This window comes from Panulirus ornatus, chromosome 30 (genome assembly GCF_036320965.1).
Source record: "Panulirus ornatus isolate Po-2019 chromosome 30, ASM3632096v1, whole genome shotgun sequence".
In the NCBI taxonomy this organism is placed as follows: domain Eukaryota; kingdom Metazoa; phylum Arthropoda; class Malacostraca; order Decapoda; family Palinuridae; genus Panulirus; species Panulirus ornatus.
The window spans coordinates 16,839,865-16,853,149 of NC_092253.1; the positions used below are offsets into that span (position 1 = coordinate 16,839,865).

At 39.4% G+C, this 13,285-nt stretch overlaps 1 protein-coding gene across 4 annotated transcripts in view; it reads left to right on the top strand.

Annotated features, from left to right (window-relative positions):
- The window catches only part of LOC139758427 (putative serine protease K12H4.7), a 245,973-nt gene that overhangs the window by 191,068 nt on the left and 41,620 nt on the right, over window positions 1–13,285 (top strand). For all 4 annotated transcript variants that reach the window (XM_071679823.1, XM_071679824.1, XM_071679825.1 and 1 more), the window contains exon 8: window positions 8,011–8,180. In XM_071679823.1, the coding sequence (XP_071535924.1) occupies window positions 8,011–8,180 (170 nt within the window). The remainder of the gene's footprint in view (window positions 1–8,010; window positions 8,181–13,285) is intronic.

Genomic DNA, 13,285 nt, shown 5'->3' on the forward strand with positions numbered 1-13,285 from the left:
GCCAAATCCACTCCCAGATATCTAAAACACTTCACTTCCTCCAGTTTTTCTCCACTGAAACTTACCTCAAGGATTTCAACATTCACTTTAGGGAATGGTTGAATCCCTCCTATACAGATGTTGGAGGGATTGAAATCCTTGTGTTCTCCATTCTCGGTGATTTAGAGCAAATTATCTTCCACCCAACCCCTGTACCTGACTGCTATGACCTCTCTCCTAGTAATTTGTATTTATTTTTCACCTCTAGTCCATCCTCCTGTAATACATAATCTCCCCCAATTGGTTTTTCTTATGCTCTCATAAATGTATCTATTCTAACAGCACCTTTAATCCAGCAGCTCTTCTAATTATAAATACTGGCACATCAACAAAACTGAATGGAATAACTTAAGCAACTTCTTTTCTGACTTTCCTTGGGTGAATTACTGTTTCTTATATGGTGATGCTTCTGTCTCCACTAAATGCTTAGTAGAAGTTATTCTTGTGGTAATATAAGTATTTATTCCCTCTTCCTCCAAGATGACCTCTTTATCCAATCCGTGGTTCAACCATTCCTGTTCTGAGGCCATTCAGGCAAGGGATCAGGCATATATGGCTTGGAAAACTCTTCTTCCTCTTGCTCCCATTCAGCTTATATCACTGCCCGTAATTGCTGCAAGCGTTCATTTCTTCAAAGAAGTGCAATAACCTCTCATCATCCACTGATAAGTCTTTCTGGTCTTTAGCTAAGGGCATTTCAAACAACTTCTGTTACACTACCTTTCCCTCACTTTTCCATTCTGATGTTACTATAGCTGTCTTTCCCAAAGACATAGCAACTCTCTTTGGTTTCTGTTTCTCCTCTAATTCCATCTTGAATGACTCCAATATTCCTTCACCCCCTGATGTTCCTCTTACTAATCCTGTTTCCCTTCCCATCATCTCATTTCGGACTGTCCTGACGGCATCCATCCTTGTGTACTGAAAGAGTGTGAATCTGAACTTGCTCTTGTGCTTGCTCACCTGTTCTATTTCTGTTTAAAAACCAAAACTTTCCCTTCTCCTTGGAAGCATTCATTGATACATCCCATCCCAATTGTTTTGACATTTACCATTTTCCAAAGTCTTTGAATCCTTCTTCAACTCTTATATCCTTAAACACCTCAAAAATCAGTCTTCTTTTTGATCAATAGTATGGCTTCCATATGGCAAGACCCACTTGTGATACTCTTTCCCATCTTACCAATTTCTGGTCATCATCCCTAAAAGATTCTGGGAGTCATGTGTATTTGCTCTTGACATATCTAAGGCTGTTGACAGGTTGTAGCATTGGGGTCTCATCTTCAGGCTCCCCTCTTTTGGCTACCCTCCCTCGCTTTGCTCCTTCATATCTAGCTTCCCCTTTAGTGGATCTTTCTCTGTGGTTGTTGATGGATCAGCCTTCCCCCTTTTCCCCATCAGTAGTGGTGTCCCTCAAGGTTCTGTCCTATCCTCCACACTTTTTATCCTTTTTTCAACAATTTCCTCTCCTCCACAAATAATCCAATGCACTTATATGCTAATGACTCAACTCTGCATTCATCCGCATCCCTCAATTCTGCTCCCTCTTCTCTCACTTGTTCTGCATCTCATCTTGACACAGCTTCCTCAATAAATTCAGACTTGGACAGGATATCTCAGTGGGGTAGACAAAGTTTTTTACGAATCTCTCTATTGAAAACTCACTACTCTTTTCTCTCCTCTGATGGTTCTGTAATTCCACCTCTTGGCCCAGTGAACATACTTGGTATTACTGTAAAATCCACTCTTTCTTGGAAACCCCATGTTACAGGAATAGCTAAGTCTGCCTCTAAGAAACTGGGTGTCCTGTTTCAATGTAGAACCTTCTTTTCTTCTCACCAGTTGTTCCATTTGTACAAGGAATTGATTAGTTTTTGTATGGAGTACTGCATCCTTACTTGGCAGAGTTAAGTTGAAAGGAGTCCAACTTATAAACTGTCGCAGAATAACTTCCAAAGTTGACCCCCTTGCCCTGTGCTACAATGCTGGTTTACTTTCCCTCTTCTTTAGATATTACTTTGGTATTTACTTCCAAAAGCTGACTGCTTGTTTGCCTCCACCACTAGCTGGACCACACAATACTTCACAAGTAGCTGCTGCATCACGTGATTGTTTGGCCATCAGCAACTCAAGGGTGGACCATTTTGATTCTTGCTTCTTTCCCTACATGTTGAAGCTCTGGAACTCTCTACCTTCTCATGTGTGACCCAATAGCTGTATCATGGCACATTTCAAAAGACAGGTTTTTTCCCTCCTCCAAAATTCATAAATACTTTCCCTTGTCTATTCTTTTTCCATTTCATAATTCTCTATGTTTCAAATGTCCTTCAAAATACTCACTTCATCTCCTCGCTCCATGACTCCCAATTTTCACTTCCCCATTTGCCCCCTTCACTGATGTTCCATTTGTTTTCTTGTCTTTCACACATTGTTTGCTTCCTTTCAAAACATCTTTTTATCCTCCCTAAAGTTTAATGATACTCTCTCACCCCAACTCTCATTTGCTCTCTTTTTTATCCCCTGCACCTTCCTCTTGATCTCCTGCCCCTTTCTCTTATATCTCTCCCAATCATTTGTACTTCTTCCTTTTAAGTACTGTGCAAATGCTTCTCTTTTCTCTTTTACTAGTAACTTTACTTCTTCGTCCCACCATTCACTACCCTTTTTAATCTACCCACCTCCCACCTTTTGCATGACACATGCATTTGCACATGCCATCACTGCTTCCCTAAATACCTCCCATTCCTCATCCTTTCTCCTTACTTCATTTGCAGTCACCTTTTGCTTTTCTACACTCAATTCCCTCTGGTATTTCTTCACACTAGTCTTTTTTCCCAGCTCACTTTCACCACTCTCTTTTCCCTGACATTGTCTCCTCTCATTCGAAAACCTCTAGAGATCCCACCACCAGCCACCTCTCTTAGCACATTTACATCCAAAAGTCTCTTTACATGCCTATCAATTACAACATAATCTAATAACACACAACTCAACGAGATTTTTTAATCTAATAACACACAACTCAACGAGATTTTTTAATCTAATAACACACAACTCAACGAGATTTTTTAATCTAATAACACACAACTCAACGAGATTTTCACCATTTCCATTCACAACACTGAATACCCCATGCACACCAATTATACCCTCAGTTACCACATTACTTACCTTTGCATTTCAGTCACCTTTGCATTTCAATCATCCATTACTAATACCTGGTCTTGTGCACCAAAACTGCTGACACACTCACTCAGCTGCTCCCAAAACACTTCCCCTTTCATGATCTTTCTTCTCATATCCAGGTGCAGAAGCACCAATAATCACCCATATCTCACTATCCACTTTCAGTTTTACCTTACACTCTTTTACACTGTTGCACAACTCCTGCTTCAGGAGTAGTGCTACTTGTTCCTCAGCTCTTGTCCTTTCACTAAACCCTGTCTTTATTCTCCAGATGTTTTCAAACCATTCTTACTCTTTATCCTTGAGCTTTGTTTCACTCAGAGCCAGAGCATATAGGTTTGTTTCCTCAAACATACTACTCTCTTCTCAACCCAACTGAGCATTTGAGAAGGATGAGCACTGCCCACTTGACTCCTTGTTTCCTCTTTTCAAAATTTAAGTACAAGATTGGAAGAGTTTCCAATCCCCTGCTCCTGACTCCTTTAGTCACCTTCTACGACACACTGGAAATACAGAGGTAGAATTCTTTCTGAATATCCTTGTTAATTCCACCTTGTCTTTAAGTTTCTTAGCTTTCCTAAGTACTTCCTGGTTAGATGAAACCAAGTCAAATGTAATCATAACCAGTTGCTAACCAATTGGGAATGAAACTAAATAGCACAGATTAGTCTCATTCAGAACTGATATCATTAACTGACTCTTTGTTCCCTTTTGGTTACATGATAACTTTACTCCATTTTGTCAAGTCAGAGCAGCATTTTTATACTGTAAAATTTAGCTGCACTAGTTCACTTTCCTTATAAAAGCCACTCACTATAAAACATTGGATCTAATAATTAGCACAATTATTAGAATAGATAGATTCACTGAATAAGAGCAAGGTTATTAGGTACAGTAGGGTTAAGGGACAAGTCAGTTGGGAGGTAAGTTTGAATGGAGAAAAACTGGAGGAAAAGAAGTGTTTTAGATGTCTGGGAGTGGATTTGGCAGCGGATGGAACCATGGAAGCGGAAGTGAATCATAGGGTAGGGGAAGGGTGAAAGTGCTGGGGGCGTTGAAGAATGTGTGGAAGTCATGAACGTTATCTTGGAAAGCAAAAATGGGTATGTTTGAAGGAATAGTGATTCCAACAATGTTATATGGTTGCGAGGCATGGGCTATAGAGTTGTGTGGAGGAGGGTGGATGTGCTGGAAATGAGATGTTTGAGGACAACATGTGGTGTGAGGTGGTTTGATCGAGTAAGTAATGAAAGGGTAAGAGAGAGATTTGTGGTAATAAAAAGAGTGTGGTTGAGAGAGCAGAAGATGGTGTTTTGAAATGGTTTGGTTACATGGAGAGAATGAGTGAGGAAAGATTGACAAAGAGGATATATGTGTCAGAGGTGGAGGGAACGAGGAAAAGTGGGAGACCAAATTGGAGGTGGAAAGATTGGTGATCAGGTCCTGAACATACAGGAGGGTGAAAGGCGTGCAAGGAATAGAATCAATTGGAACTATGTGGTATACCAGGGTTGACGTGCTGTCAGTGGATTGAACCAGGGCATGTGAAGTGTCTGGGGTAAACCATGGAAAGTTCTGTGGGGCCTGGATGTGGAAAGGGAGCTGTGGTTTCGATGCATTATACATGACAGCTAGAGACTGAGTGTGAATGAATGTGACCTTTGTTGTCTTTTCTTAGCACTACCTCACGCACATGCGGGGGAAGGGGTTGTTATTTCATGTGTGGCGGGGCGGCAACGGGAATGAATAAGGGCAGAGAGCATGAATTATGTACATGTGTATATATGTATATGTCTGTATGTATATATATATGTATACGTTGAGATGTATTGGTATGTATATTTGCATGTGTGGATGTGTATGTATATACATGTGTATGTGGGTGGGTTGGACCATTCTTTCGTCTGTTTCCTTGCGCTACCTCACTAACGCGGGAGACAGCAACAAAGTATAATAAATATAAATAAATAGATTCACTGAAATGGACAACACTACTGGGCATTTGATTTGGATGGAAGAAACTTCCACTTTCAAGCCTTATTAAACTCCCAAAACTTTCTATACTCAAACTTCACATCCAGTGCATTAGGGGGCCTGTTCACCTCTTACTCCTTTGACTTACTTTTATAGTATACGCTTCATAAGCTGTAGACCTTCCAAAATCTTGAAAACACAGGGAGCACTGCCTAAGGATATTGAGCTCTGGTTTTGGCATGTTTTTATGTGTGTTTGCGTGTGATTATTATTTTTGTGTTATGTGGAGAGAAATATACACTTTTATTGCTCTGTCTCTTAAGCTTTTTCATGTGCAATGCCTTTGCTCCTTTATGTACATACATTATTTGTGTGTGGGTGGATGGGTGAAAGAAGTGTTGAAAGTGAATTAACTTAGAAAAGAGGCCTGTGTACAGACTATGAGAGGTGAGTGAAAATGTACATAGAGCGAGAGTAATTGAATTAAGGAAAGTGGAAGGTAATTAGGTAACATGTTTTGATGAAGCATGCAACAAGTGGAAAGTAGGATGCAGGCGTATATGAAAGGGCAATGAACAGTGGAATGAGAAAATCATATCACTGGTGAAATAGAAAGAGAGCAGTATCGATGGTATTTGCAGGAAAGGAGTACAATTGATCGAAAGAAGTATAGGAAAAAAGAAGTAGGTGGTCAAGAGAAAGGTACTGGAGCTGAAAAATAGGGAATATGAGAGATGGGATAAGAAAACGAAAATAGTTTGGAAGGTGATAAATATAGTAAAGACAAAAACAGATGGCAGGAACAGTTGGGAAGACAACAATTGTCAGGAACAGTGGGTTGAGCAAATAAGCAAGCAGTAAAAAGCTGAGAAGTGAAAAAGAGGATTGGATATGTCAAAGGACTATTGAATATTCATGTTAGGTGATAAATTAGTGGACATAGTGATTTTTTAGATGATATAGCATGAATATTTAGAATGTCTTTGCAAATGATTTGGTGAAACAAGAGGAGTACCTGGAAGCTTTGCATAAAATCAAATATGATAAACTGGCAGGAGCAGATGGGATGGTAGATGAGTTTCCTAAGAATAGGGGTGATGTTATTGTAGATTGACAAGACAGACTGTGTGGCTTTTGTATAGCCCATGGTGTGGCACATGAGGACTAACACATTACAATGTATATTGCATTTATCAAATGGTAGGAAGGACAAAAGAGAATGCTCATATTACAGAGGCACAAGTCTGTTGAATATATCTGGTAAGGTGTATGGGACGGTGGTGAATAAAAGAGTGATGATATGCACAGGATTTATGACAGAGGAGCAAAATGGCTTCAGAAGAAGCAGAGGATGTATGGAATTGGTGTTTGCTTTGAGAACTTCAGCAAGAAATGGGTGTGTGATAGGGTTGACAGGTAACACATTGACCTTTTAGAAGGTGCTACAGATTTATGAGACAATTGGAAAGTTAGTAGTTGTAGTGATGAGTGATGAGTTTTAACTGGAAGAATAAGACATGTGGGCTCATATGAAGGGAAGAGGGTGAGTAGTTCCTGGTTGAAGTGGGTTTGCATAAATTATGATTTTTGTTTGATCCACTGTAATTATGAATGGGGTGGTGTTGGAGATGATTTATTGGTCTTAGGGTGAGTGGCAGGTCTACTCTATGCTGGGGGCTGGAGAGGCATTGGTTATGAATCTTTTGTTATTTGCTGATGACAGCTCAGGTGGCAGGTTCCGGAGGGAATTTCCAGGAGCTATTGACATCATTTGGGAGAGCATAGAAAACGAGAAAGTTGTGAAAAATATGAATAAAAGTATCGTAATGAGGTATATTAGGGGAATGAGACAAGGTAGTATAAGTTTGAGTTTGAACTGAAGGGACATAAGGAATGGTTGGGAATGGACCTGGGGTTAAAGTAAGTCATAGGGTAGAAAAGGGATGAAAATCCTGGGTGCAGTAAGAACCATGTGGAAGAGAAATCAGATGGCTATATTTAATGGTATATTAGCTCCAAAAATGTTCTAAGGATGTGAATCCTAGGTCTTGGGTGGAAAAGAAAGGAAGTGTATAGGCATGCTGGAAATTAAATGCCTGTATGATGATTTATGGGGAGAGATGGGTTGATTGTTTAAGATATAACATTGTAAGAGAGTGGTTTGGTAGTAAAGTTTGTATGGGGCTTGGCTGTGTATTATAGGCTCAGGTTTGGGACATTGTACATGAAAACAAGAGAGTGGATATCAGTGACCTGAACCAGGGCGTATGAAGCAGCTGGGGAACCAAATAAAGGTCTGTGGGACTTTGTTGTGGATAGGATGCTCTGGGTTCAAATGTGGCAATTTGTTGTATGTTCCTGATGCTCCCTCATAATTCTGACAAAGACTGTTGTGTTGAAGGTTGCTGTTTGTTGTTTTTCAAATCTTAGTCTGAACTAGTCAACTTTCTTTCCTTCAGTTCTACAAATGTAATTCATACTATGTTGTTTAATGGCAAGGGTAGCAGCAACTTGCGAGTTCTCATCTAATTCATTGATATTGTGAAACACTAGATAAGACTTTGATAAAACTGAATCGAAGATTCCTGTCATTTGATATTCATGACAAACATAAAGCTTTAAAAGGTTAGAAAAACTAAATCATTTCTCTATGTATTACCTGTGGAAAATTACATTTTTAGTTTTTGTCTTTGAAGAATTAGAGTAAGTACTCATCATAGAATAATGAACTGTAGAAGTCTGAATTTCGTCTTGTATTCTTTAAGTTTCTGATACAAATCTTTTGAAATTAATGAGACTGCTTTTATCCAGATTCAGTCTTAGTCTCCTGGAATCTGGTGTAAAAAGAACAAACACGTTATATGGTGGGCGTAACCTGAAAGTGACACGAGTGGTTTTCCCTAATGGCTCTATTGACCCATGGCATGCTCTTGGGATTACTGATGATCTTAGTGCAGAAGCCAAAGCTATATTCATAAATGGTAAGTATAGCAGTGTTTTTATCTCTGTATATGAACAGTATCTTTTTCTGCTGTGAAGCAGCTAAGCTCATGTAGAATTTTCCATTCAAGCATTTCAACCAATTTCGTGCTTTAACATTTTGATTATCAGTGACCTGTCGGTAGTGCTATGAACACTGTCTCAAGAATTGTGAATAAAAGTTTAGCTGTCATAATCAGTTTCTTACTCTTGCATAAGAGGAAGGGCAAAAGGATCAAAAGTTGCTCTAATAGTTATACACAAGGGGAAAATGAAAGTAGGGATGTGGGAAAAGGGAGATTACAGGAAACACTTCCAAATTGAGAAATGGAAAATAGCTGTTGTTCAAGCATAGTGAAGGGTTTAAGAATATGTACTAGAATACAATTAAGTTGCTATGTAAATAAGACAAAAATAAGAAAAGTCTGAATGAGAGTAGTGTCATTCTAGGACAATGATCCTATGCAAGCATAGGATCATCACCGTTTCACATACATCAGTAGAATGTTACAGAATCAGTATTGATACCCTTTTTGTTCGAGTACTAGGATTTAAGGGTATTCACTTATTCCCTCAGTTGTTTTCTCCTTTAGTTTTACCATTGGCCAATAGACTAGCCAAGTTGAGAGAGAGTAGGAGAATGTAAGACTAATTATTCCAGTCATGCTAAATCATGCAAACTATAACAGTGATATATATCTTAAGGATGTTCTGAAAAAATCTCTTAAAAACAAGTCTAGAATTACCAGCTGAGTTCTAACTAACATTTGCATTTACCTAAGATGTCATACTGCCCAACCCCTTCTCACTTGGTTGACACACTCCAGTCTTACAATAGTCATCATTAAGAAGAGTGACTAGTAGTGCATTGTTAAGGTTGAATTAATATATTTGCTGAGTTCATGATTTAGTTTATGATTTTATAATGGATAATGAAATAATACTCTAAAGTAGGCAATACCAATTTTTTTTAGCTTAATGTTAGTGTAAATAGCAGATCTGCTATGAGTACCTATTCATAATCACCTGTGCCTATTTTTACTGTATGAGTAGGGAGCTTTAAATTCATGGGGCCCCCATCTCAAAATCTTTTTCTGCTTTCATTCAGCTTTTTAAGTTTCCGTATACTGTGCAGATTTACTGTCTTCACTCATTTTATTCCATTCGTCCACCACTCTTACACTATAAAAGTTTTTTTTTTTTCGGTCTCCCACGTTTGCGAGGTAGCGCAAGGAAACAGACGAAAGAAATGGCCCAACCCACCCCCATACACATGTATATACATACATCCACACACGCAAATATACATACCTACACAGCTTTCCATAGTTTACCCCAGATGCTTCACATGCCCTGATTCAATCCACTGACAGCACGTCAACCCCGGTATACCACATCGATCCAATTCACTCTATTCCTTGCCCTCCTTTCACCCTCCTGCATGTTCAGGCCCCGATCACACAAAATCTTTTTCACTCCATCTTTCCACCTCCAATTTGGTCTCCCACTTCTCCTCGTTCCCTCCACCTCCGACACATATATCCTCTTGGTCAATCTTTCCTCACTCATTCTCTCCATGTGCCCAAACCATTTCAAAACACCCTCTTCTGCTCTCTCAACCACGCTCTTTTTATTTCCACACATCTCTCTTACCCTTATGTTACTTACTCGATCAAACCACCTCACACCACACATTGTCCTCAAACATCTCATTTCCAGCACATCCATCCTCCTGCGCACAACTCTATCCATAGCCCACGCCTCGCAACCATACAGCATTGTTGGAACCACTGTTCCTTCAAACATACCCATTTTTGCTTTCCGAGATAAAAGTACTTCACATAATTTTTTGAAAAGTTTCTTCCTTAAGTTCATTGTAAATTTCACAGAACCTTTCACAATAGTACCCTAGTTCCTGTCCACTGAACTCCATTTTTCAATTTATTTTTCCATTTAGATAGTTAAAATCAGTTTACTTGCTGTGATTGTATATCATCTTTAAGTCTGGTATCATCTTCCTCTTTAAACTTCGTCATTTATCATTTCATGAGCCTTAAGCATTACATGGTCACTTTTTTTCCAATTGGTATATCATATATGATATTTTCAATATCCATGCTATTATGTGTAAAGATATGACATTGTATTAGTCCCTCTCATACTAGTATGATCATTGACATGTTGTTATAGGAAATTTTCCTGTGCACATTTTAAGAACAAGTGTCTCTGTTATTCCATTTCACCATGAGAATCCAGATTTCTATTGTGTTTTTATAATTGAAAGCCCCATTATCAGTTTTTAGTCACTCTGTGAACATGATATATTACTGCTTGACGTTCCATTCTGATTGTTCCTTCATCGTTACTATTGTACATATATTCTGGATTGTTAAACATGATTACCAATACCTTGTCTTACCTCCCCTGAAGATGCCCAGAAATATATTAAGAGAAATGTTATGTGCCTGCACCATGGAAGCACCTTTCAGATGTCCACAAGCCAGGTTTTTTCAGCAAGTGGCCGGAATAGCCATGGGGTCTCCCCTAGGGGTTCTCTTTGTGTAGGAATTTATGATGTCTGCAAGGCAGGCTTTATTGGCAGGTGGATGGAATAGCCATGGGGTTCCCCCTGGGGTTCTCTTTGCACAGGCATTTATGTAGTATGTTGAAACTATAGCACTGCGACCTGAGAGCATGACACCTAAGATTTACTGCAGATATATAGACGACATTTTTATGTGTCGATTACTTAAACTCACTGGAAAACCTTCGTAACTGACTCTAAGAGACTTCAGGCTTAAGCTTTACAACAGAGTTGAATAATAATGGTAAGAATCCTTTCTTGGATGTAATAGTGAGTGCCACAGCATGATCTTTTGTCACCAACATATACAGAAAGCACACCAACCAAGGTAAATGCATGAATGGAATAAGTGGATGCACTCAGAATTACAAGGGGAGTGTCGTTCATCCATACATGAGGAGAACAATTACGGTGTGTTCACCGTGGCAACTTCTACAACAAAAACTTTGACGTGTCTGGCAAATGTTAATTAACAATGGATATTCAAATACTGAATTTGATACCTTTGAGAATAGCATGTTGGAGCAACATCTCATGGCAAACAGACAACCTCAATGAGACAGCATGAAAGTTTATTATGGGAACATATTTACGACTTCATATCAAAAGGACGAGAAGGTTGTTTGAGATATTGTAGCCAGAAACTGTAAAGTGATTGATGAAGACAAAGATATCAGTCAGATGGTATACAACAATAATCCAGAAACATGCTTGTTTGTTATGAACAACAATAATGTAGGTCGCTCTGGAAGTTTGAATCATACTGATGTGGTTCCACATCCAAACAATAACAGTCTCACTTGGCCCTTCTTAGTATATTTAGTGATGGACTTTTGTGTCATATTGTTCTTTTGTGTTTTTCCTTGACTATTTTTTATTTATCTCTTTCCATATGATGCATTTAGATTGTACTGCCCTTCATGAAATTGTTAATTTGTTTAGTGTTTCCCTTAATGTGCTATGTGATGTGTTTTTCTGATTGTTTTTACATTTTGCTTACATTTTACTTTTCATATCAAAGTTTTCTCATGCAAATTTTTCTCTTTTTGTAGATTCCTGATGATGTCTCTATGAAGGGGAAAGCTTGAATATATTAGATAATGGACTATGGACAATTGATGTTTGAGCACCAACCTAATGGTAGAATAACACTGAGAATATTATAGAACATGAGAAAGAAGATTAATAACTCTAAATATGCTGTCGTATTCAATTTAAATGCACATATATATATTTATTTATATTTATTTTGCTTTGTCGCTGTCTCCCGCGTTTGCGAGGTAGCGCAAGGAAACAGACGAAAGAAATGGCCCAACCCACCCCCATACACAGTGTATACACACACACACGTCCACACACGCAAATATACATACCTATACATCTCAATGTACACATATATATACATACACAGACACATACATATATACCCATGCACACAATTCACACTGTCTGCCCCCATTCACTCCCATCGCCACCTCGCCACACATGGAATACCATCCCACTCCCCCCTCATGTGTGTGAGGTAGCACTAGGAAAAGACAACAAAGGCCCCATTCGTTCACACTCAGTCTCTAGCTGCCACGCAATAATGCCCGAAACCACAGCTCCCTTTCCACATCCAGGCCCCACAGAAACTTTCCATGGTTTACCCAAGACGCTTCACATGCCCTGACTCAATCCACCGACAGCACGTCAACCCCGGTATACCACATCGATCCAATTCACTCTATTCCTTGAATGCCTTTCACCCTCCTGCATGTTCAGGCCCTGATCACTCAAAATCTTTTTCACTCCATCTTTCCACCTCCAATTTGGTCTCCCACTTCTCCTCGTTCCCTCCACCTCTGACACATATATCCTCTTGGTCAATCTTTCCTCACTCATTCTCTCCATGTGACCAAACCATTTCAAAACACCCTCTTCTGCTCTCTCAACCACACTCTTTTTATTACCACACATCTCTCTTACCCTTACATTACTTACTCGATCAAACCACCTCACACCACATATTGTCCTCAAACATCTCATTTCCAGCACATCCACCCTCCTGCTCCCAACTCTATCCCTAGCCCGTGCCTTGCAACCATACAACATTGTTGGAACCACTATTCCTTCAAACATACCCAATTTTGCTTTCCGAGATAATGTTCTCGACTTCCAAACATTCTTCAAGGCTCCCAGAATTTTCGCCCCCTCCCCCACCCTATGATTCACTTCCGCTTCCATGGTTCCATCCGCTGCCAAATCCACTCCCAGATATCTAAAACACTTTACTTCCTCCAGTTTTTCTCCATTCAAACTTACCTCACAATTGACTTGACCCTCAACCCTACTGTACCTAATAACCTTGCTCTTATTCACATTTACTGTCAACTTTCTTCTTTCACACACTTTAGCAAACTCAGTCACCAGCTTCTGCAGTTTCTCACATGAATCAGCCACCAGCGCTGTATCATCAGCAAACAACAACTGACTCACTTCCCAAGATCTCTCATCCACAACAGACTGCATACTTGCCCCTCT